General features: G+C 34.7%; 3 protein-coding genes across 3 annotated transcripts; all 3 read right to left on the bottom strand.

Moving 5' to 3' along the window:
- Positions 1-120: 120 nt before the first annotated feature.
- On the bottom strand, positions 121-4551 carry LOC104890188 (putative metallophosphoesterase At3g03305). The gene is made up of 4 exons (XM_010675581.4): positions 4194-4551; positions 3202-3443; positions 1359-2906; positions 121-687 (listed from the first exon to the last, which is right to left on the bottom strand). The coding sequence occupies exons 1-4, from the start codon at positions 4531-4533 to the stop codon at positions 571-573; spliced, it is 2247 nt and encodes a 748-aa protein (XP_010673883.2). The 5' UTR covers positions 4534-4551; the 3' UTR covers positions 121-570.
- Positions 4552-6496: 1945 nt separating this feature from the next.
- Positions 6497-10435, bottom strand: LOC104890189 (receptor-like protein kinase). The gene is made up of 2 exons (XM_010675582.4): positions 7376-10435; positions 6497-7104 (listed from the first exon to the last, which is right to left on the bottom strand). The coding sequence occupies exons 1-2, from the start codon at positions 10374-10376 to the stop codon at positions 6752-6754; spliced, it is 3354 nt and encodes a 1117-aa protein (XP_010673884.1). The 5' UTR covers positions 10377-10435; the 3' UTR covers positions 6497-6751.
- Positions 10436-12465: 2030 nt separating this feature from the next.
- Positions 12466-20784, bottom strand: LOC104890283 (AP2-like ethylene-responsive transcription factor BBM). The gene is made up of 9 exons (XM_010675704.4): positions 20077-20784; positions 18997-19633; positions 18630-18712; positions 18278-18286; positions 18033-18121; positions 17141-17214; positions 16927-16977; positions 14640-14716; positions 12466-13822 (listed from the first exon to the last, which is right to left on the bottom strand). The coding sequence occupies exons 1-9, from the start codon at positions 20306-20308 to the stop codon at positions 12918-12920; spliced, it is 2157 nt and encodes a 718-aa protein (XP_010674006.1). The 5' UTR covers positions 20309-20784; the 3' UTR covers positions 12466-12917.
- Between the last annotated feature and the right edge of the window lie 6496 nt (positions 20785-27280).

The following is a 27280-nucleotide window of genomic DNA, read 5'->3' as shown; positions in this document are numbered from 1 at the left end:
TAACGCAAAGGAAAAGGGACAAGTATGATTCTAACAAGCCAGGAAGTGATATTTAGAAAGAAATGCTCTTTTTATGTTGTCTAAGTTTTTTCCACGTCTCCTCAAAGAAAAAAAAAAAAGAAAAAAAAATTAAAGATTTTCCTACACAGCAAAAACTTACAAGTGATTACAATGTCATCTTTGTGTTTGTTTGTAATTCTATATGGAGCCACAAAAGGCAACAATGTAGATGAGATTCGATCCCTATTCATAAGAACTATCTAAAAATGAATTCACAGATTAGATTAGTTGACGTCCACACAAGATTACAATGATGAATCACCATCGTGGTAATTCAGTAATGTTTTTAGCTTCCACAATACAAATTGCTGACCAACAACAGCTGCTTTCTTGGGCATTTCCTTGGTTTTTGACGCGAAATCCTGAGTAACCTTTCCGATAACTTGTTCTGATGATGGTGCGCGTCTTCAATGAGATCCACAAGCACCTCGAGGCTGGTCCCGGAAACTTCTTGTCTATTCTTTTGAATTTTCATCAGCCATGGAGAATCTCCACGGCTTGCTGATAAAGCTAGCGTCTGCTGGTTCTGTAGACAGCATATGCCAGCAGCAGTGGTATTGAAAAAGTATAAACTGGGAAATGTAACAATGGATTCATTTCATAAGCTTTCACCAGCATTTTGCAACTCTGCAACAAAAACAAACAAATTCAGAGAAAAGAAAGGGATAATAATATACTACTACATCTGGGAAGGACAGCTAAAGAAGCTCATAAAACACAAACACGAAAAAGGTTAGGAAAAGGAAAGGTATAACAGCTGAAGGGCCAATGGAAAGAATCTGCAACGACGAAAAAAACATGAAAATATGCAAAATGACCAAGCATGTGTAATGAAAAGAACGTGTAACCCGGAGCATGATCTGTAATCTGTATGATGATCCCGGAGGTAGGATCTATATTGCAAGCTAAGTACCCACATACATAGCAGCATTGAATCAATGAAAGGCAATTTTATATGAGTTGCTCATGAGTAAATAGATGCCTTAAGTACTATGTTTCCTGCTTTTGTAGTTTTCTCTCTTCTTTTTCTGGACAAGGGGACAGGCTGATTCAATTTACTAAGCAGTTCAGAAGAAAGGTAGACAGAAGATCGAGTTTCCGGAGGAGGGAATGTGAGGCGTGAGGCAAGAGGGTGCACAAGCAGGTGAGACTGTGAGAAGGAATTGGAGTAAGAAGAAAGGGGGGTCAAATACATTTTCATAACGCCACTAAAAAATAACAACATAAACCGACTAATCAAACAGTACATGAACAAATCACAAGAAGATCTAGTAAGAAGAAAACTCATGGAAAGTTACCTTAAAATGCTTGTAGAAGATCACCAAACAAATTACCATAAGAACTTTTCTGATCCACCGTCTATTAAGAAGGAACTTGGAAGATCTAGTAATTCGATAGTTATTGTGTCTAGACCTTGGAGTCTCCTTAAGACAATCATCCTCCTTCTTCCCTGAAAGAGCTAAAAGGTGTAGTCTATACATTTCACTTTCCGTAGCTAATCCAACCACTACCAGAAGAGAAGGGAAAACCACAAATACCAGATGAGGAATAACTATCACCAGTACATCTGGAAACCCAAGGTACTCCAGTTTTTGACCCATTTTAGGATGTTTCAATACCCAGCCCCTATAAGTCATATACCCCCTTTCACCACCATCAGTAAATAGCTGTCCTGAAAACCAAGGAAAGAGAACAAGATAGAGCAAGTAACCTAGAAATCCAAACCACACTGAGCGCAGCTTGTATAACTCTGTAAAGATCCACCCAACACCATTCATGAAACTCTTATCAGAAGAGAAATTCTGTAATGTGTACTGTTTCTTGGAGAAAACTCGTAAAGCCACAGGAAGAAGAAGAACGATGAGGAAACACCCAAGAGAAAAGCAAAGTATTGGATAATACAAAGCAGCCCATTGGCAACCCATGACTTTGAACTCCAACCATGTCCAAGACGGAGAACTGGAAAGACCATTTATCGAGAATGGCCTCAACTCGGTTAAGGTAGATCTGCCTCTTATGTCAATTGCTTCTATCTGCAGCCAGTACCTTTCTGGCGATGGGTCCTCAAATGCTTTGAAATTCCAAGGTGCAGCATAAAGAGTTCCTCTTGAGGAGCTATCGTTGATCTTTGTCATCGATTCCTCCACAACCTGAACAGAATTTCCAAATTGAGTATCATAGACTCGAGCCACTACTGAGGTGATTGGAGATGATGAGAAAACCAAAGCTCTTATTGTCATGTAGTGTGAAGGGTCCTTTGATTGATCTTTAAATTCAGTAAGATGAGGTGATGTTAAAATGAAGCGTGAGTCAAGAGGAAAAGTGGGTAAGATGATAGTTTCCTCAGTACCCAACTTCAAGTTGATATCGATGAATGAAGCATGACCTCTATCAATAGCCAATATGCGCATGATTCTACTCTTCCTCCAGTCACCCATCTCCCACTCCCAGAATTCCTGGATTTGGGATGATCCATTTCTAAAATCCTTGGAGGATGTCGGTTGCATATTGAGCTGCATGAGATCATTACCAGCTCGATGAAGCCGCTTCAAATTTTTGCCAAACGTTGTGTGGAGATGTCCACAAAGATAAGCAGATAATGAATGCTTGAGAAAAACATCTTTTAAGGTCCTTCCAGATTCTGAGGCTGCTGAAAATGAAAGAGGAAAATGCCCAAATGTGATCTTTATCACTGTGTTCTTTGGCTCATCATCCCATATTGATAGCTCAGAATCCAGATCATCTAATAGTGCTTCAGTTGGATGCCCCATAAGATTGGTTGGACCTCTGAGGCCGACAGCCATGGTGCTGTCAATCCCAACAAATAGATGCTTTCTGATTCCTGTCTGCCCGAAGTGACAGTAATGTTAATATATTGTGAAGCTACAACATGCAAGAGTGTAAAAAGTATATGAAGGAGCTTTCTGTATAAATCACTTTGTCATCAAACTAAAACGAGCCACAAGATACTGATATTTCTGTTATAATCAGAATGCGATCACTGATTTATTTATTTTACATATAGTGAGTCATCAAAAACGACTAGGTAAATGATCAACAACAGTGTGGCTGACATTACCTAAGCCTAAAGTAGATGCAACATGATTAATTAACCCAGAAAGTTATAGCAGGGAAGTCTACCTGAAGTGTGATACTGTTTACTTTCCCCTGTCTTCCTGCTTGAGCATTTAAACTGTAGTTTGAAAAGAAATCAAAGGTACCACCAACGGATGGCACACCAAAATTATCATGATTGCCTCTAAGATCATAAAAGATGCTCTTATCAAGTCCACTCTTCTTGACGACATCTTCCATCACATTCCGGTATTCCATCCATTCTTGCTCATTTTGTTTCATGGTCAAGTGATCTTTGCTCTTCCCATCTAATTATAAATGAAAACACTAAAGAATCAGAAACCTTACGATCCCCCAAAAGACATTAACTAACCTAAGACCTCCAAGTGCAAGTAACACAACATTCAAGGAAACATTTGCCTGAATATTAGTGTATTACTAGCACATTAATCCTTTCCCGTTCCAAAGTCCGTGTCAAGATATCAGTGTTACCTAATTCGCTATGCTGAGAGCTAGTACAGGAACGCAGTTTGCTACCTAATTCGTTAAATTAGCCCAAACATGTACCACTTGCACGTATCAATTCGCCTTTTCGGATCACAAGTCCCAAACATAATGCCAAACACCTCGATCCACGACCACAACCAACCACATTCCCAAGACTGATTAACATAGCTAGTGACTGCATCTACTCAAACCTAAGAGCCAAAGTCCATTATATTCCTTCATAATCCATCAAATTTCCCACAACAAAAAGGTAACTCTCATACATACTATAACCTCAATCATAATGTATAATCATCCTACACTACCTATTAATCACTATAAACCAATCTACCAAAACCAACCATATCAAAAATCTCATCAAACCAAAAATCATTAAAACACCAATCACACAATAAATGAAAACTATAATCATTTAAGCAAAAACCCACATCATGAAACAACTAAAAATCTTCAAAATTAAACCAAAACCCACAAAATCACAAATAAAATGAACATCAAAAAACAAACAAATAACCAAAATCAAGAGGAAAAAAAAAGGATGTGAAAAAAACCTGTGAGATCACCAGTAATAAGAACAAGAGAAGGATTAATAATGGAAAGAAAAGAAGGCACCAAAAACTGGAAATCAAGAGCTCTATCTGGGTGATGAACACTGAAATGAAGATCAGAAAGTTGAACAACCCAAACTACTGAATCAGGTCCACCATTTAATTGTATTACTTTGTTTAAATTTGAATTTTCTTGCCCAAAAACAACGACCGCCATTAACAGGAAAATTACCAAGATTTTAAGGTGGAAAACTGCCATTTTCTCTCTCCTCTGACTAATTTTGCCCATCGGAGGAGATGAGTTGATGTTTTTGTAAAGTCGTTGGTGGGGTTTTTGGTGCATTTGCTTACAATTTGCTGTTTTTATAATGTCTGATTTAATGCAAAGTAGCATCAGCATAAGTGCTAATTGCAATTATTTAATGATTATTGTTCTCACGACATCCAATTGGTAGATAGTGGACTCATGTCTACCATTCTAATAGTAATGGGCTAATGGTAGACACGGGCCAAAACGCAACCCAAAAAACGTAAAACACGTGAAACTGATATACTTCCTCCGTTTTTATTAAATGTTACACTTTTCAAATCACGGATTCCTAGGTAATTTTTGGAGAGGAGAGAGATGGAGAGAATGAAAAACAAATGGGTCACATGTGAACATGTGATAGGAGAGATAGATAGAGAGAATTTATTACCTAAAATAAAAGTGTAACATCTAATTTAAAACTTCATAAAATAGAAAGTGTAACATCTTAAAAGACGGAGGAAGTACATCAATTGTTCTCCAATGAACATGTAAAACTAATGTACATCAAATGTTCTCCAATCAACATCGATCTCGATGATTCTCCTTTGTTAACCTTCATCTTTATGTTTCCTAGTTTGTTTATTGCAGATATTTCTTTGTTCGTTGTGTTTTTTTTGTCTGTTCATTAGGTTGAGTAGTTATTCATCAGATATTTCCTTTTATGTTCATCTTTTTTTCTTGTTGTTCATTGTTGATTTAGATGTTCATTGAGTCTCGTGTGTGGTTCTTTTATTCTTTTGCTTAATTTGTTCCTTAAGGATGTTATTCTGTTATTGTGTTAAATGGTGCGTACCATTTAAATGGTGACTCGTATCTACCATCTAATTTGTGCACGACGTCCTTGTTAAGTATTGTATTTTGAAAACTTATTCCCAGATAGTAGTTGGGAGTTCTTTAAAAATTATCAACAACTTGTGATTATGTTGATTAGGCGGTGACGGTTCTAGTGTCTAGATTCGTATTCTTCGTAAGTTGATTAGGCTAATAGCTCATACTCAATGTAGACTTATTGATAAAATGTACGGAAGGTAAAGGAAACACGACGTATTGTCCTTCACTTTTCGCTGTTTAAGAGATACGATACTGGATACTGGAGGTTGATTATATAAAAACTTTGCAACTTTTTTCACTAGTAATAGATGATAATAATTGTTATTGATAAGTTAAAACAATTGTGTACAAATAATTTCAATTGAATGCAAAACACGAATAGGAAATTAAACTAGCTTGCATGTCTTGCAAGATTTATTGAAGTAATCATAGATGAATTGACACATGAAATTAGAATTACTTCTCACTTTTATCTCACTTATCGTCGTAGTTGATGACATTAAGGACACTCTAACTATTACACCCACACATTACTACAAAATGACATACTATGCTTACCATGATCTAAGAATAGGTCTTGTTGCTTGACAGTTAGGCGGATACGCTTAGCTACATAACATAAGAAAAAATAATATAAATGGTTTTCGTAATCTTAACTGTATCTCTGTGTTAATAACCCACTATTGGTTCACAGTCAATAAAATCTTCACCGTCTAAGGTAACAATGAGATTGATGGATGGTGTGGGCACATATTGACTATCGTGAGGCCTTTTCTGGAAGTTGGTATCGTCATAAGTTTTCCCCCGATTCATTCTTTACATGAATTCATGTTTCCATGGATTGCTGAAAACAAAAAGAAGTCGTCAAAATTCAAGATCTAATAAATCAAATAATTCAAAACGACTTTTCAAGTTAACGTGTTTTTAGTTCTCAAAAGTTCAATCGGCTTATTCATTCTTTGTAACGTACTACATTTTTCTTTGACAAGTAAGCCAATAGTCATTAGCGTTTCTCCAAAAAAATTCTTAGTCCTCTCATACCGACATTTTTGTTTCTTTTGCACTCGTTGGCTAAATTATCTTTTGGATATTTAGCCGCATGCTCTTAGGAGTTCACGTAAAACAAACTCGACTAGCACAACATATGCTCCCAATCCTTTCTTAGTTCAACCTTTGACAGAAGTACATTTGACTGCAGATTGCAGAATACAATTTCTTTCTGTAGGTTTATGAATGGAGTACATAGGAAAGAAAAAAAATACTCCATGATTCTAATGGTTTCTTCTTATGAATGCCAAAGTTTACTTCTGTAACTCATTTATATTTCACACATAATAAGGTCAAAATATGTAATATACATAGGTGCTAGCTACAAAAACACACACAGAAAAAAAAGATGAGTAGATCAGGCCAAGAATCACTAAGACCCTTTTTTAGTTCTTGCAGCATTATTTGCATCTTCTAATTGCTTGACAACATCTCTCATTGTTGGCCTTCTTCTTGGTTCTCTTTCAGTGCATCTCAATGCTATGAAAAACACATCATAAACTTGCTCCATCACTTTTGAATCCGTAAATTCTTCTAGAATGGTGGCATCGATCACCTTATCAATCTGTTCGGAACAATTCCATACTGATCGTGCCCATCCAACTAAATCCATTCCTTCTGGAAAAGATGGATCCACTGCTTTCTTTCTGATTAACATTTCAAGCAATACCACTCCGTAGCTGTACACATCAGACTCTTTACTCCATGTTGTTGCATAGGCATTTTCTGTCACATAAAATTGTTGAAATGAGTTCTTTAAGCTCTGAATTTTTTCACCATAAATATTACAATCTAATTTTCTATCAAAATATGCACAAATAGTCCCAACTATGGCCCGTCTTCTCTAAGCAGTTCAAATTATTAATTAAGTCGGTATATTATTCTGAGTAAATCACTAGTTGTGAGTTGTGACTGGTTGCCAAGAGGAGTTGTAGTTGGAACAATTCATGTCAGTTTATCCTTGAAATTAATAACGAGAAAGTAAATAATACGATACCTGGTGCTATGTAGCCTATGGTTCCAGGAACTGCAAATGATTGTGTTGATATGGAAGATTGATCTAGAACCTTAGCAATGCCAAAGTCAGAGATGTGAGGCTCCATGTCAGAGTCGAGCAGTATGTTCTCAGGCTTTATATCACGGTGTAGGATAGGAGGATCACAATCAAAGTGCAGGTAAGCTAATCCATGGGCCGTCCCAAGAGCTATATTGTAACGTACATTCCACCTCAATATTGACAGCGGACTCGTCCTATGAAGAACATCACCAAGGCTACCATTTTCCATGTACTCATATAGTATCAACCCATAATTCTTTGCCACCCAAAAATTCTTCAATTTGACTAAATTCCTATGCTTGATCTTTCCCAATGTCTCAATTTCTCTCACCATGCTCATATTTGCACCTCTTTCTCCATCAAATACAAGCTTCTTCACTGCATATATTTCATCTGGGCCTAACACAGCCTTGTAGACGGTTCCATGGGCTCCTCTCCCGATGATGCACTGCTCATCAAGATTTCCTGTACATTCCATTATTTTGCTGAATTTGAAAGTGGAACTTTCCTGGTTTGAAGCTTCAACAACTTTCTTCTGTCGTTTTCGCCACCACTTCATAAGCAGACAGCTCACAATAAGTGCAGCAAGTACTGTAAGCAGTGATGATCCAAGGACTATCATTGCAATATGAATCCTGTGAAGTTCTTTCGTGTGACCAGTCTTTTGTATAGATTTACAAACTCTGAACTGCTCGTTTCCTTCTATACAGGTGGAGCCATCAGAGTGAGTGCAGTCAATGCAAAGCTCAGGATTTTCAAGAAATGATGACGGATACTTGTTTGCCAGCTTCAATAAAGATGGAGGTATTGGACCAGAGAAGAGATTATATGAGATGTTAACAGTATCTAAACCTGGCATATTAGCAAGAGCGTCTAGTGACCCGGTAAAATGGTTGTGAGATAGGTCTATCCAGCGAAGACTAGCCAATCTCTGAAGATCAGGGGGTAAGTGAGCTGTTAAACGATTGTTACTAAGATTCAAGGCATTGAGGATCAAATTCTCTGATAGAGTGATAGATGAAGGAATTGGTCCTTCAAGTAAATTCCCACCAAGATGAAGTTCTTGGAGCATTCGAAGTTCAGACACATAAGATGGAATTCCTCCAGTGAGATGGTTTTCCCTCAAATCTAAGAATGATAAGGCTGTTAAGCTTCCAAAACTTGCTGGAATTGATCCATTTAAAGAATTGAAAGACAAGTCCAATGTAAGCAACTTCTGCCAATTGCCTAGTTCCATTGGCAAAGAGCCCTCCAAATTATTGCGAGACATAAAGACAGCATGAATTTCAGTCAAGTTTCCGAGCTCTGGAGGTAGAGAGCCCGAAAGGTTGTTCATGGTGAGATTGATCCAGGTGAGACTCTGACAATTGGCAAGACTCAAAGGCAGTTTCCCATGAATCTTATTTTCACTCAAGTCAATGAAAGAAAGGCTATGATCTTTTTCAAACTCCGGAATTACCCCTGTGAGATTATTGTGTTCAAACCTTAACCTTATCAAACTAGAGCAACTTCCAACATTAGGAGGTATGCTTCCACTAAGCATATTGTGGCCCATGTCTAGATCCTGCAGCCGTTTACTGAAGCAAAGGTGGGGTGGAATTTCCCCAGTAAATTTATTGTTCGTGACATCAATCATCACCAAGCTGCTATTAATCCCCAAATCACGAGGTAAGATCCCAGAGAACTGATTATCAGATAAAGAAAGATTCCTAAGGTTTTTGAGCTCAGTAATTTCAGCAGGAAGCTCCCCTGATAGGCTGTTATTATAAATAAGAATCAACTCAAGACTCCGAATCTTCCAAATCCCAACAGGAAACTCACCTGTCAGACGATTATTATGTAACTGAAGGCGGGTTAAACTAGTTAACATCCCAAGTTCACTTGGAACTTCGCCCTCGAGTTTGTTATCATTTAGAAGCAACCCTGTCAACAACTTGCAGTTTCCGAGCTCTGAAGGTATCTTCCCGGATAACGAGTTTTCAGCCAGGTATAGAAGTGACAGTTGTGTAAGCAGACCAAGGGAAGATGGGATTTTCCCTATTAGTTTGTTAGTCATGGCAGCAAAGGCTATCATATTACTACAGTTGCTCAAACCTTGTGGAATAACCCCACTAAAATGATTTTCTGACAGGACTAATGTCTGCAAATTTGTGCAGCTACCTGGACTTAAAGAAGGAATGACACCTTCCAAGCTGTTTGTACTAACATCTAAATCGACCAAACCCTCGAGATTGATCAAACTCGAGGGTAATACACCGGTAAGGCGATTATCACCTAGATATACTTCTTGGAGTGATGAGCAATTCCCAATTGAAGGTGGTATATTACCAGACAACTGATTGTTATTAGCCCAAAAACTCAGAAGCTTTGTTGCATTCCCTATATTTGAAGGGATAGACCCAGTAAGCTGGTTACTATTAAGAAAAACATCCTGAATATTCGGGATTCGAAACAAAGAGCTAGGAATTTTACCCACAAATGAGTTCCCATAAAAGTTAAGGACCTGCAAACTTTGCAAGTTACCTAAATTTTTTGGGATTTCACCAGTGAGATTGTTTACTGAAAGGTCCAACATCTCAAGAAGGCTACAATTAGAGATCTCAACAGGTATGAAGCTAGATATTGTGTTGGAACTAAGATCAAGGGTTTGTAAATTACCTAACTGACCAATTTCAGGTCCCAAATGACCAGAAATGCCAAAATTTGACAAGTTGAGAGAAACTACATTCTGGGTTTTTTTGTCACAGATAACACCTTTCCATGAACAAGGGGTATTTTGGGAAGAATTCCAGCTATTTTTAACAGATTTTGGAACTACCCATTTGCTTAAAAGTGAAATTAAAGCTTTCCCATCTGAGTTTAAAGCATCACATGAAGAACTAAACAAAGCACAAGTAACACAGAAGAACAAAAAGATGAAGAATTTCATACTTCCTGCCATTAAAGCTTAAAATTGCAGGAATAAAAGAGAAGATAAGAAAAAGGAAGAAACTTTATAGTTTTTACCTGGAATTGGAGAATTTCTTGAACACACTTATAAAGAAAAAAAGACATTCTGTATCAACTGTCATATTGTTGTTGGGAATTTTGCTGTTCAATTAATGCTTAAATTTCTATAGAATTCAACGCAGTTTCAAAACTTCAACAATGATATTCATGTGTTTGTTTTGGAATTTTGTAGTATGATTAAGTAGTTAGTGGGATGAGCAGGTACAAAATTAGGACATTTGAATTTACTTTATATAAGTTGGCACTATGTATTAGACCATTATCTTATTATATCATGTTGCAGGTGGGATTATTATGGTAGGTCCTAATGTAATCAAAGTCTCAAACCTTGGGTTCTCAATTCTCATCATTAGTATTTAGAAGTGAGTTGGGTGTACTTTAAGAACACCATTTGGAGGAATGTCAATGATGTGGACTTGTGGAACACTTCTGGTCCAGCCCTAATCGTCTATCATATATCGAGTTAAAGCAATTTGGTAATTAAGGTTACTTACAACTAGACCTGATTATTAGACAGAATAGTCCAATGGAAAAAGGATTAGGGTCAAAATTAAAGGACTTTTATTGGATAGGGTCATTATTGAATAAGGTCATTATAGGGTCAATAAAAAAGCTCAATTATCTTGAAAAATAAAATAGATACATTAAATAAAATTACATGTACGGATTTGTATGCTCATATATTCAATTTTGGCTCACTTCGTTTATTGTTGTTTTGCCCGTTTGTCGACCCACCTATTAATTACCCGTTAATGACTCGCAACCCACTTTAACCCGGCCCATTAATGACCCTTATCAACTTGACCCTTCGTAACCCACCCCGCTTTTGACCTGCACCGACCTTGACCCGCCCCGCCCAATAACCATGTCTACTTACAACATGATTTATAGTATGTTAGATGCATATCATTGCTTTAAGCCACGAAAAATGATAATTGATGATACATTATTAGGAATGGCCGAATGAGAATGGACATGGGATCCAATTCCTTTTTAAGGGTTCGAGTCTGAAATTTTGAGACTAATTGGACCTGGATGAGATCAGGATTTAGATCCGAATTTATTAGATTTAGACCCATAACCGTCCCCACAGACCCATTTTTTTAAATTTAATTTAAAATGACTTAACATATAATCCTTAATGTTAACAAATTTTATTGTTTATCCGATCTCTTTGAATTACATATTCCTTATTTTGGATTTCAAAATCATTGCAACAACACCTTAATTACCTATAATTGTTGCTATGATTTTCCTCTATTTCTCTTCTCAACATATGAATTCCATTATAAATCTCTCTTTATTTTAATATAAAGTATCTAACCCTATGTTACAATTAAAAGAGATTGAATAGTGGACAAGTTACCTCCATGTCTCATCAAATGTTCTTTTTGCTTGAAAACCATCAAATTTTCTTTTTGGTTGAAACCCATCAATTTCATTCTATATACTATAATATATTAATCAATATAATGTTACTCAGACTAGACTACTAATGTTAAATATGTATTACAAAAAATAGAATTTGATGTCCAAGTATTGAGAATATTAAGGCACTTTGAGACAAAATGATTACTTCCAATTAGAAACAATGGCAAATGATGAAGAAGCTCCTATTTTCAACAACAATAGAAAAATCAGAGCACCCACCTTAATTCTAAAAGCCTAATGGGTCGTTTGGTTCAAATATAGAATGGAAAGGGAATGGAAACAAATAAAGAAGGGAAATGGTAATAAAAATGATTACATTTGTTAGGTGTTTGGTTCAAGCCATGGAATGGAAATGAAATGGTAACCATTACCACCAACTAATGGATTTTGTTACTTGAGGGGAAGGGGAGGTAACAAATTGGGGGAGTCCATTACCACTAAGTAATGGTAATAGATTGGTAAGGGGTTGAACCAAACATGAAAAAAGGGTATCGGTAATTGATTCCATTTCTTGGATCCTAGAAATAGTGAACCAAACGAGCTCTAAGTACAAAATATAAAGTCCTATGCAAGAAATTTAAAAAAATGTATACAGAAAGGAGAGCTCCCATTCTTTGTATCATCATTCATCATGATCATAATGTTAGTTACTTCAAAATTACAAAGCCTGGTAATCAAGTCACATAAAGGAAAAAAAAAAGAAAAAAAAAACTTTCCGAGGATCTAATTCACCCAAAGTTCCCAAAATCATAGCAAAAGTGAGGGTACCACTCAAATCTTTTGCTATTACTGAACTCCGGGCTAGATCCCTGTGCAATTCCCATATCATATAATCTGAAAATATAGATGAAATAAAAAAAAAAAAATACCTAGATCAATTAATCATCCTCCTAGTTAGTTAAATATGTAGAATAACAAACAAATACTTGGTGAAAAAATCAAGCCTAGGAAATGAGTTGTGTACACCCCAAACCTTCTTCTTTCTTTCCACCTTATTAACCCCTTTTCCCATTCCCTTTCCCTTTCCTTCTCATTCCGAAATTTAGGTGTCATTCCACACAGTGAAAGTAGGGATTCCTCCTCCACCATGACCACCAACAGCCGCCATATTATTCGGCCTCGGAACGAGTGTCGGAATCGCCGTTGGGACCCAATTGTTACAAGCTGACCCTTGATCATAAGTCCCAACAGCTCCTCTTACACCAGCAGCATTACCATGATTATTATTATTTCCTTGGTGTGAAAGATAGTAATAATTCTCATACCCACTTTGTTCATTCCCATTCCCACTTCCATTCCCATTCCCATCATGAGCAATTACTGTTGACATCCCAAAGGGTAATCCATACCCATTCCCAACACCATGATCATTTCCATTCCCATTCCCATTCCCATTCCCATAAACGACGGAATTCGACCCAGAACTATGCTCCAAACTAGTAGAAGAATTCTCCAACCCCATCAAATTATGCATCTGAAAGAAATTATGTGTCCCATTATTCATTTGAAGCTGCTGATTAAGATGATCTTGGTAATCATTAGTAGTATCTTGAACTTCTTGCTTACACCAAAACCTTTGTTGTTGTTGTTGTTGTTGTTGAGAAGTTGCATAAGGGTAATGCATTGCAAGTGGTTGAGCTTGTGGGAATGCGATTCCAGGCCAGGAATGGAAATTGGGAGTCCCATTACCAAAATTAGTAAGCTGAGAATTTTCATGATTATTATCATTACTCGAAGTAATTGCCCTAATAATCTGTTTATCTGGAGTAATTGTGGTTAAATCCTCCACATCTTTTAACCTCTTTGCTGCTCCTCCTATAGGAAGTGTGGTGCTATCAAGTATGGCTTTCACATCATACCTGTTTATCTCAAAGTTTGTTACTGCATTTAATCCCCTAAACTTTATTGCTGCTATATCATATGCTTCTGCTGCTTCTTCTTGTGTACCTATACAAAGTCAAAATTTTACTCAGCATGTTGTAGAAATGTAATTTTTACAAAAAAAAGAGAATGGGAACCAGGAAGAATCATGCTTATAATTTATAAATCACGGATGCGGTTGCGATCAGTTGTTTTTTTAATCTATATTAGCCACGAAGGTACAAAGTACAAAGAAGGAGAGGCGGGATTCGAAAGCCAAGACACCCTAGGTCATAGTATCTCAGTTGGGTTAAGCTCAAAAACCTTACTTTACGAAATTGTGGTCATGTAGCCGCGATTTAATACCATAATGTAATTTAAAAATACCTTTCCAAATGAAATACAACCGCTTCAAAGAGACATATACTTTCTCTGTTTTTTTAGTTGCACCATTTACTTTTTCAATGTACGTCAAGACGCTTTTTCAATGTGTTAGTGTTGCAGTTGCAAAATTAACCAACAGTTTGATATGTGACATTAGGGAATGACATTTTAATTTCTATGGTGTTGGTGGGTCCAAAGATCTAATTTTTTAAAGATGTTTAACAGTTAGATAATCAAATTAAAGCTTTTTTTTTTGCAGTGTTGGTTCTAACTAAGATAACTGGGTTTGTCTAGTTGCATGCAGAGAATATACAAAAAGGCTAAGAGATGGAGACAAGTTTTAAACACAAGTCTGCAGTCCTTAATTATGTGCTCAGTTATTGTTTAATTGTAATTAATACTTTCTTGTTTTACATAATGAATGGGTCATGTTGCATATTTTGACCAATAAATCTATGCATAAGAGTGTGAGTTGACTGGTTTTGGGCCAAAAACAGAAACGAAGATAATTGTTACTTACTGAAAGTTCCCAGGTAGAGGTCTTTGTTGCCTGCAACCCTACCTATCCTTGCTTGCCAACGACCATGCTGATGATGCCTGATTAATTTAACAATCAAAAAGTCAATATATGCATAACCCTACATAGTAACATGTTTTGTTCATTTTCAGCTAACTTAATTAGTAAAGTCCTAAAAATTAAAATCCGTAATCAAATCACATATATAATTTTATAAATGTACTAATGTTTTGAGGTTGCATTATATTTACCTTAAAAAGTAAATTTTACGATTGACTAGATTTAATAGGTCTAGTATAAAATAAAATCAATAATTTTTTTTTTTTATGACTGATTAGATTTAATAGGCCTAGTAACTAAATGGATTGAACTAGTCACCAAAAGAAATTAAAGTTGTCACTATTGGACTAATTCTCTTTTTAGTATTGAGCTTACCATTGCCTAATTTTAATTTAAAAATAGACGGTCTCTTACAAGATAAACTCAAAATAAAATCAAGATTGATCATATATTCAAATAGGTCTAATGAATTCTCATTAATCTATATTTGTCCCACAAAGATTTTTCCTTTTTATTTAATACAAGTATGAAAAAGTAGTTGTGTGGTATTTTATTAAGTAAATTGTTCAATATTGTTTAATTGCTGAATCTAGTGGGATATTTGGCACATTTGGTTCACTAAGACTGACTTTCATACTTAAATGCAAGTAGGGCAGACTTTAAAAGCAAGAGGGGGTATTTACTTAGTTTGAACGTTTTCTTAATTATTAGGGTTTTTTTTCATTTGGCCTCCTTTTAAAAACTCGTGATAAGATATATTTCTTTTAGACTGTACTCGCATAGGACCACTCATCCAGAGATCCAATAATCCCCAACTCCACCGCCCAATAATATTGAAATTTTGCTTCTCACGAAAATTTAAACCTTGATCTCCCTCATTAGACCTAAGAGTTATTGGTACTAATTAGGGTTTAAGGGTGTATATTTACAATAGTAAAACATTGAAGTATTATACAAAATTACAGATATAATTGTATATATATATGTGCATGTTTGGTGCAAAAGTGGGCACATTAGCCTACAAAATTCCTGCAACAGTTGCAGGCAGAGTTCACATGGGCACATGATACTGTACCCTTTTAACTTGTTCTTTTTATTCCAGTCAAAGAAATTTCATATTATTTCATAGTTAAGTATAGTTTTACTATAATATAAAGTATTACTCAAAAGAATACATGTGACTAAGTGAATAAATTATGTCCTATCCACACGTATTGTTGTAGAGTATATTACAATCAATATCATTATATTATAAAGTTGTTTTGAGACTTGAAGATTTGGTCATTCGTTCAGTTTGATAAATAATTTGTATTTGTAGAATATATTTAATTAAGATTTGGATATATGACATTCTTATATCCAACTAAAGATTGCATATTGCAGAATGTGGTCAAAATTCAAAAATAATAATTTCAATCAATATAATATATGTAGCTTAAAGATGAAGAAGCTTCTGATTGGATATGCTCTGATCATTTTCATTGTTATTGATTGGAAATTAATAAATTTATATATATGCATACTACAGATATTCTTCAACCAATTTGATTCACCAAGTTGCTTGCCTATTCCGTAAACTATATGCTTTATGGCTGTTTTCAAATTAATGCAATTCTACCATATTGTTTGATAAATGCGAATCTAAATACTATTTCCATTTAATATTATTTGCAACGATTAGATATTTTCTACTCATATTTAATATCAAATTGTTGTAAATAATATAAAACAGAGGTAGTATCATATAATAAATATATTACATGTTTAACTGGTATAATAGTTGAATTAGATTATAAGTAATATTTTCGAAATCATATTTTAGAATTTAGTTTGTACTATTCATTGCCCATTGTAACTTCTCACAAGTCACAAATGACAATATATAGGTGTTGATTCCTTGAAAGTTGTACGTCTTTATATATGAACTTTCAAAAGAAATTCGTAATATGTTGGCATTTTGAAAATTCTACGCCCACATTGATTATTATGATTATGTAGTTATGATAACTTCTCGGTCCAAAACTTATTTTCATCATATATGAACAAAACTTATTTTTCATATAATATTTATAGTTTTAGAAAATGACAAACCCGACCTTAGAAAAATTCTAAAATCAGAGTTTTCTTTCTCACTCAAATTTATATAATTCGCTATAATATGGTCTTATCTCGTATGGATAAATACATGAATTAGCTATTATGCCAATGATATAGAAGTACTTAGTAATACCTTGTTACTCCTCGATAAATTGATGCACCACGAGAAAATCCACTACTTTTCCTGCATTAACAAAATTGATCAATACTTAATGATTAATTAATTACATAAGATGATCTCTTCAAATATAACTCTACCTTGTAAAGTTTCACTAAAATTTTAAAAGATCCGAACTCATCCTCAATCGCTTATGAAATAAGGACTATATACATTTTTTAAAAATTACCTTCGTAGAGATGCCACATATTCTTGGCGTGTCATATGCTTCATATCCTCAACTTCCTTTTCATAATCAGTAATCTAAATAATTCATGAAACAAAAAAAAATTAAAGCACGTTTTAGGCCAATTAACAAGAATTATTAAGCTTCATTAAAATACTAATTGAAGAGACAAGCAATGCAAAAACCACTGAGACATGCTTCCACTAACATTTGAGATTATGGTGCAAAATTAACTTTCACCATTAGCACCGGAGCATGTCGCCTAATCAAACAAATTGTTTAGAGATCAGACAGAAAATCCTTAATTATGGTGCACTTAAAACAGTGGAAATGCATGCACTTTGAGTAATTTTAGTGGATAAAAGTTCCCCCAAGATAAATCACCAAGAAAATCCGGGATATAATGAATTTTTTTAATAGAAATCTTATGAACAATAAAATTGCTTCACCTCTCATTTCAAATTTCATAGCCAACTTTTGGCTTCAAAATACTACATTTTCGTAAATAAATATCTACAATTACATATAGTTAAAAAGATAAATTAAAATCAGTCAAAATAAGTTGAATATGTCCCTCGCTCACAAATAGATTTGCATATGACACACTTTTAAAGCATGTATATTAGCCTTAAACACGACATTGAATATATTTGAAATAAAAGGAGTAATATATCACGGCCCCAAGTAAGTTAAAATTTCTCTATTTTTTAGCTAGCTTCATAATACTCTCGTATTATGTATACTTCCTCCGTAACAAAAAGAATGCAACAATTAGGTATTATTAGTGAGGTATAAAATATTCAATTGTCGCATTCTTTATGTTACGGAGGAAGTAATAAACATAATATAGTTGAACACAATTAATTAAGAGTTATAATTGATCAAATTAACTTACAGGAAAGTTGGTGGTGGTAGTGGTACCCCAATATTTAAGTGCAGCCAAATCATAAGCTCTAGCCGCTTTTTCTTCTTTGTCATAACCCCCTAAAAATATAAATATACATACACAAAATGAGAGAATAAAATCTATCAGATTCTATTGTAATCAGAAATAAAAATTGTAAGAGTATCTAAGTACTATAATTAACAATTAAAAGAGCTCAAAAAGGAACTTTTTGTTCTCCACTATGTATTACTTACCCAAATAAACTGCAATCAATCAAGCAACATTCCGCAGATAGCCCACCATCAAACACACACGATAATAAGACACCCAAAAAGGAAACATATTAGTTTCACTAATTGTACATGTTTGCTGATTATTCAAAATAACAAAAAAAAAATTAGCACTTCAAAATTATCTGTTAATCCGAACTACATTTATCTTAATAGTATATTAAATACTCCCTTTGTTTACTTTTGTTGTTCGTGTTTAGAATTTTTTTGTGAAACGAAATTGGTCAAATTAGAAAGAATTTTCGAAAACAAAGGGAGTAATTCATTATTACGCGTAAAAATGATCAATTAATTAAGATTAACGTGTAAATTTTACCTTGTCTGCCCTTACGAGTCTGCCCTTCTCTCCTACAGCTATTATCCCATAGATGAGCTTCATATCTCCCAGTCCACCTATGTCTGCAACCATATAATATAAGACGATTAAACAGCAATCATATAATATAAGGTTACTGGAAAAAAATTCATATGAGAAAAAAAAAAAAAAAACAAAGTCATAGGAGAAAATAAACCATCTATGAATCAAGAAATTAAGTACTTTAATAAACATTTAGAGATCGATTTTCGAGTACATTGGATACCCAAAGGTGCAAAGTTTAAGAAATTTAAAAACCATAAATAATTAAAAACTAGTATTATTTTATGGAGAAAATAGTAGACAAAATTTTGTAAGAAAAATGTACCTTGTTACACCACGGTAAATGGATGTACGTTGTCCAAATGTATCAATAGATTTCCTAGGAACGCTTTCTAGTGCACTACTTTGAACATCAACGATAGCAGTAATAGTACTAGCTGTGTTATTACATATCCCGGCCGTTGTATCACTTAATTGTTGTTTATTATTACTACTACTATTCTCAGACAAACTACTCTCTATCTCTCCTCCACCACCACCACCTCCTCCTCCTGCCGCTAGTAGCGGCAAGGCGGATTGGGACACACCAGTTCCCATTGAAAGGGATAATGTTTGTGCATTCGCCCCGCCGCCACCACTGCCACCACCACCATCCACTATATTTGATTGAGGAGGGTGGTTTGATCTCAACCATGTCTTGATCATTGAAACATTGAGTCCGTTATTATTATTATTATTATTATTACTAGCAGGACTAGTAATATCCTTAGGGTTTGACATAGTACTATTATTGTTGTTATCATGTGTAGTATTAAACATGTAGAGATCTCCATTATTTTGATGATGATTCTCTCTAAAAGAGTGACTACTCCCTAGAAAGTTTTCTAGTTTTGGCTCCTCTTCAACTTCTTGGTTTCCCATTAGCATACTAAGCTCTGAGTTTCCCTTCATATTGTTCCAATCTGCAAATTTACAAAAAACACATAAAAACTTTAAAATCACTCTTCACTTAAATTATTCATTCTCTTCTTTTTATTCATGTTTGTCAAACCCAAGAAAATAAGGAAAAACAATAAATTTCCCATCAAAAATAAATAAACCTTAAAATCTACTAGATAAGGTGACTAAAATACTAAACTAAATCATTTTTTCTCTCTATCTTTTGCTTGGAAGTTTAGGGTTTTATAATATATAGCATAATCAATACTACCTCTGTTTTTTTAGTTAAAACGATTAGACATAAAGTATGAGTAGAAAATGTCTAATCGTTGTAACTAAAAAAACATAGGTAGTAGTTATAATTATCAGCAAAACAAACATTTAAATGGCTAATAATTAGGTTTGATTAGCTAGGGTTTGTAACTATAAGTTGAAAAAAAAAAAAAAATACTAGATTGAAATTTACCTTGGGATTGATCATTAGTTGATCTATGGAAGGCCTCAAGGATTCCAAAGGAAGAAGGGATGTGATTGAGAGAAGAATGAGGCGTTGAGCCGGGCCCGAGATCGAAACACTCTCCATTGTTGTTGCTTGTAAAGTGATGATGATGGTGATCTTGATTACTACCATGATCAGGAGTTTGTGAAGGAAGTTCTTGAGGAGATAAAGAGAAACCTAACCAATTCATTGAACCCATATATATATATATATATATATTGTGTGTATATATATATATATATGTGTGTGTGTGTTTAACTATCTTTTTTAGAGATAGTATATATCTTTAGGAGAAAAAGTGAATAAATGTTAGATTTGGATGATTGAAGTGTTAAAATGATGAAAATAGGTAGTTTATATAGGGTTAAGGATAACTAGTTCATGCATGAAGTGATGAAAATGAAAGAGGAATTAAGAAGGTGAAACTTGGGTTAATGGAAAAGAAGAAGAAACCATTTTAAAGAAAGAACAAAGGAAAAAAAAAAAAGAAGTGAAGATAGAGGAAGATATGAAGAAGAAGAATAGGAATGGTCAAAATTATGAAATGGAATTGTTTGTTTCAAAGCAATTCTAGCATTTATATAATCTCTTAAATCTCTCTCTGTCTTCACTTCTATTGTTCTATATATATGTATCTTAAAGAAGGTTAGAACCCGTACAAGTGAAGTGTAATTGAAAATTGTACAAGTAGCAGCTGAAATCCGCCCTACCATGGTAGCATATATATAGCTTATATTACTAGCTACATTGTCTAACAAATAATGGAGAAAATTAGGGTCTTTGAAGACTATAATTGTTTAAATTGGGAATATTATAGTAACTAATTATATGTTACATTCTATTATAAAATACGGTATCTGAAATAAGGCAGACTTACAGTAATTTATCGTAAGATTTACATATTTTTATATTTAAGGAGTAATTTTTTACTATAAGTCGTATCAGCTAAAACTTCGTATATAAAATAAGGGTAAGAAGTGCTAGCTGGTCGACTTTATATGTAATGGAGAAGATTAGGGTCTTTAAAGATTGTAATTGTTTAAATTGGGAATATAATAGTAACTAATGTGTTACATTCAATTATAAAACACAGTATCCGAAATAAGGCGGACTTATAGTAATTTATCGTAAGATTGACGTATTTTATATATTTAAGGAGTGATTTCTAACTATTTGTAGCGATGACGTTAACATTTATATTAAGTCGTCTCAACTTAAACTTTATATATAAAATAAGAGTAATAAGTGCTAGCTGATCGACTTTAAGATTAAGTTTTGAACCATATAATAAAATCTATAAAATGGTAAATATTTTAATATCATAGAAATACCAATTATAACGGTTGAGACTTGAGACTAATGCACTATCTGAAAATTTCAAAATAATCAGAATTATATGATGACATTTAGGAGAGTTGAAAATTGGCCTTTTTATGACTATAATGGTCAACATCTCAGTTAACTAGATATATTTTTGCGACTTGAAAATTTTCTAAGTACAGTGTATGTACATGTTTGTTTTATGAATTACTCTAATTAATTATGTTTGTTTTATGAATTACTCTGATTAATTATAAAAACAAGCTTGATTTATATAATTAGTTACCAATAAATTCAATTTCAAATTACCTTTCCACACCTATATATTACTCCCAAATCTCAATTGCAAACATATAGGAGTACTACTCATTATTCAATGAATTTGGAAACAAATTAAAGGGGGAAGATAGAGAAATTAAAGAAGAGGCAAATGAAAAATTAATCAATTAATTAAGTACCATGTTTATAGATGGGAGTGCAATAAAGACTTTCTGTCTATCAGAAAATTCACTTGTATAAACAAAAAGTAAAATTAAAAGGAAATGTACTTACATAGTTACATTTAATTAGATTAAATTAATTTTGGCTAGGTGTGTGTATTGAAGATATGTACAATCAGATATTTTAGTTTTCTAATCACCTTTTGGTTCTCACCCAAAAATGGGACAAGTTGAGCTTATCTCGTGCCGAATTTCTGCTAAGTATAGAAAAACATTTCTATTATTTGTGGGGTTACAAGCCTAACACATGGGTATCAACTATCAAGCTATGCAATAATACACCTACAACCGAGCTGTGCATGCTTTTCTAAACTTAAGCAAATAGCAACATGCAAAATTCAATGATCTACTTAGTAGCAATTTTATACTTTAACTCATGAAATTGTAATGAAGAGTGTAAGATGGGCAAAAAATAAAAACAATCTAGTTATAATTTTTTTTTCAATTAATAACTATTACAAGAATTATTAAACAAAAAAAATAACTATTACAACAATTATTAAACAAAAAAAATAACTATTACAATAGCTAATAATTTTAGCAACTTTAATTTGCTGATACGTACTTTATATCTCTAAATTTCACGAATTTACTGATGTTATATAAACATCTATGAACATATATAAGTTGTAAAACATATCTAGAGTTCGCAACAAACTTGCATCATGGACTCATGGATATATATATAAATTTAGCAATATTATATATATTTTTTTTTTTGAACTTCTTTTCGGAAATATGTGGTAAGATAAATTTCCTCTTGGTTTCCCTCACACAAGGCTGCTCACCCAGAGGCCCAACACTTACCCAAAAGACGTCCTTTTTATTTATCAAGGGAGATTGTACATTTATGAGCTAAGAAGAACAAACTAATATAGTGTATGTAGTTAGAGTTTGTATTAGTAGCCACATCTAGCGAAGCAAGTACTAGAGATGTCGAACAGTGCGGGCCAATCCAGCCTAGCCCGTCTCTTGGGCCGCGTGGGTTGAGCCCACAAAAAGCCCGATCCAGCCCAGATCGAACTGTGATATTTGGTAGGTGGGTCGTGGGCTAGATTTTTTGAACCCAACCCACACGAAACCCGTTACTAAAACCGTTTAGCCAGGCACAGGAAATCGGTTCAGCCCGGTCCACGAACCGGAACCGTCCAATCCAAGTAATTATTCAACCAAATTGTGTATATTTTAATCAAATTTCACATATTATTCAATCAAATTAAAAAATTATTAAATTATTCATTAATATTAATAATTGTATATATTTTAATTACTTTTATAGGTGTTATGTAACTATAATAAATGATTACGGTGATTAAATAATTTTGAAAAAAAAAAAATCTCATGTCGGCCCGCCAGCTCAGTAGGCCCACGATTCGCTAAAATCGCTTCTCGAACCGTGAAAACCGGTAACAGACCAATGTGGGCCAAAATTTTTCATCTCGTGGACCAATCCGCCCAAACTATGAATTTCATGGTCTGATCCTGAGCCGTGAAATCTCAACCCGGCCTACTAGGGTCCGCAGACCACCCCACCCAACTTGCATCAATGATCATCTCTAAAGGTTACATATGTGCAAAGACCTTCATTAATAAATAATATTTTATTTCTGCGTTGTTAGCTTCATGAAAAACATGAGCGATGAAGCAAATGTTAAAGTGGCGATAGAGAAAAAGGCTGATAACATCAATTAGGATGTGCGAGACTATGGGCGGCATGAGTATAGTCATTGCAAATTACGAATCACCACTTAATTGTTACCTTCAATATAAATAGGATTAGTTGTATAACCTACTAGCTTTTAATGCATGCGATGCGTGCGACGATATTTTTCAAAATCAAACCACTACTCCCCAATTACCATACCTATATTTCTGAATTTCATGCAATATTTTTTTTTCTCTCTATTCAATTGAACATCATCTTCATCAATTTCCCCCAATTCAAACCACACACTCGATTTTTTTCTCTCTTTATTCAATTGAGACCGTCGATTATTAGTTGAGGATTATCTCAAGCAAGTTGCAGAGTTGTCTTTAGCGGTCACCGAATTGGCTTTCGCTCAGCCTGTCATAAATCATCGAGCTTGCTTGTGATAATCATGGCGCAAACTTTGTAGTTTATGTTGAAATTCGATTATGGGCGCAATTTTTTGATTTTAATATATGGGTTTAAGTATTTTTTTGATTTCCCCCAAATTCGAGTTCTCATATTATGTGTCAATTCTTTTAAAGTTATATTAACGATATTTGATTTTTTTATTTTAATATATGGGTTTAAGTATTTTTTTTTCTCAAATTCTTTTTAATATACGGGCACAAAAATAATTCGAGTTCACATATTTTGTCTAATTTTTTTTTATATCCAGGGCACGAATATCGAGGTCATTTTTGATGAAATTTCATTTTTTTTGAACTATTTATGATGTAATTTTAATTTGAATTTCAACTATCCTCGAATTAAATTTTAAATAAACTGTAATTTAAGTTATATTTTACTTTTGGACAAAAATATAATACAACACATATTCGTAAGAGTTACTGTAATTTGAGTTTAATTTTCTCGAACATAGTACATATTTTTAAGATTTACTGAACATAGAACAACACATATAATTTTATTTTCAATAACGAATTGAGTACCTGATTAACGATAAAGAATCGACAAATCTCAGAGTTTTGTATTTGAGAATGTCGTGAAACTCCAATCTATGAATATAACTGTTATTTTTGTTTGGAGTTTGTGTTTGTAATTGAGTTTGTGTTGTGGAAAAAAATTGATTTGATAGGATGTTATGTCGTGTAATTTTTTTTTGCTATTGTATGTAGTATTAACGGTTTTTTCACCAAATACCCCCCGAGTTTTCATGAAATTCACCGGGTACCCCTGCACTTTTGAAAATACACGGGGTGCCCCTCAGTTTCTGAACAATACACCCAAATACCCTTAATGACTAACGGCGGTTAACTCCGTTAACCACCGTTAGTCATTAACTGTTATTTTGTTGTTTTCAGCCATAATTAACTACTAACCCTAACCTTAAACCTAACCCTAACCATAACTTAACTTAACCTAACTTCTAACATTAAACCTTGTACCCTAACCTTAAACCCTAACCACCCTCCCCACCACCCCATCCACCCACCACCCAGCAGACCCCCCTCCCCAACCCCACCCTACCCACCACCTCAGCAGATCGCCCTTCCCCCAACCACCGGTTGCGCCCCACCCCACCCCTCGCAGCCCCTACCTCCACCCCCTCGCAGCCGCTCACCCCACCAAGCCCCCACTCGAATTTCGCTCCCCTCCCCTCACCTCCGATGAGTTTCAGTCCCCTCCTCCCACCCCCTCCACCGTGTCGATTGTCGCGCACCCTACTCCCAACCCCAGTCGATTTCGACACCAAACCTCCACCTTTGTTGATGAACAGCCCAGAAACCCTAACCCTTTGAACAAAAACCAGTTGGGGTGGGGGGAAGGGTGTCGAAATCGACTGCAGTTGCAGGGGAAGGTAACGAAATAGACTGGGGTTAGGAGGGAGGGTGTGAAAATCAACGAGGGTTAACCGTCGGGAATGGGAAAACGTCGGGAGTGGGGGGATTAGGGAGAGGGGGTTGCTGGGCGGTGATGGAAGGGGGGTTGGTTGGCGGTGGTGGGAGGGGGCTGTTGGCCGGTGGTGGGAGGGGTTGTTGGCCGATGGTGGGAGGGGGGCTGGTTGGCGGTGGTGAGAGGGGGAACTGTTAGCCGGTGGTGGGAGAGGGGACTGTTGGGAGGGTGGGGGAGGAGGTGGTGGGATAGGGTTAGGGTTAGGGTTAGAGTTTAGGGTTAAGGTTAGGATTAGAGTTAGGATTAGGGGTCAATTAGGGTTTAAAATAAAAAATTAGGGTTAATGACTAACGGCGGTTAACGTCGTTATTCATTAAGGGCATTTGGGCGTATTGTTCAGAAACTGAAGGGTACCCCGTGTATTTTCAAAAGTGCAGGGGTACCCGGTGAATTTCACGAAAACTCGGGGGTATTTGGTGAAAAAACCGTAGTATTAACGTATGGTAAGTTCTTGATTATGAATCTTTTTATTGGCAACTTTATATGATTGAATCTTATATGAGTTGATTGGGTTTAAATTTGATTTGATTGATATTTTTGTTTTTTGTTTTGACAAGTTTATGCATGGCCCGCATGGGATTTGGGGTTGGTTAGGTGGCCAAAGGGGCATTTAAGTAAATTCCAAAGGGGACACCATTGCTCCCCCTTGGCTTATATAATAGAGATATAGCTACACTTTCCTTTTTTTATACTAATCTTACATGCACGCAATGCGTGCGATAACGTGTGATATATAACAAATGAAGTAGAAAATAAATTAATTGGGTAGAAAAATTGTCTTTATATTTTATTTTCTCAAAAAACTGATGTTCGGTTTAAATGTCCTACTTTCCCCTCTTTTTTCATTCAAATAAAACAGTTAGTTGTCCTCTTTTTCTTTTCTTTTTTCCTTTTTCTATTTTTTTGTGTCCCCCATGTGTTGCCTTATATAATAGAGATCTTGAGTGCGAATATTTTTTAAAAGGTATAGAAGAAAGTTAAATGTGACACATTATCTCAAGTTATAGAGTTTGTCTTGTAAGAAACCGCCTATTTTAAAATTAAAATTAGGCAATAGTAAATCTAATATTAAAAAAAGAATTAGTCCATTTAGTGACTATGTCTAATTTTAATAATTTTTGCAAGTGATAATCCCAAAAAGAAAAACGATAAAAACACACAGTTTATATTCAAGCCGAGAGTGACATCAACTAACATATGAAGTAGGAAAAGAATGGGCGGACTGTCAAATAAAATTTGCAAATTTATTTGTTTTTCATTAAATATGACTAATAAGAAAATCTATATGAAAAATATTCACCAAAAAAATTATCTATGAGAAGTTAGTGAATGTCATTTTTGGGAGTATGGAGTTGCCATGGACATCTGAAGTGACCTAAGGTAAATAATGTCACTAACAATCAACTCTATGTGTTGATCAAACTGAGTATTGTGCAACTAGACAATCATAAAACTTCCGCCTCCTCTCTCCTTTTTTTTTCTCTTCTCTCTCCTCTCCTACAAAACTCTAATTTTCAACTTAGAGGTTATCACCACCCTTTTGAATGGTGGTATCTACTCATATATTGGGTTTTATCTCTCTCCATATAGGGGCGGATTATAAGAGGGGCGGACAGGGGTCTGGCCCCTCTTAGTTTAATAAAACAAAAAGAGTCAAACTGCAAGACAATACATGAGAGTTTGGTTTGGCATAGTGGCGCATGAGCAAGAAATCAAGAATATTGCTTGTAGAGTAGGTGGTTTCATG

Source organism: Beta vulgaris, chromosome 4 (genome assembly GCF_026745355.1).
Source record: "Beta vulgaris subsp. vulgaris cultivar EL10 chromosome 4, EL10.2, whole genome shotgun sequence".
NCBI lineage: Eukaryota > Viridiplantae > Streptophyta > Magnoliopsida > Caryophyllales > Amaranthaceae > Beta > Beta vulgaris.
This window is presented reverse-complemented; position numbering and strand designations above follow the sequence as displayed.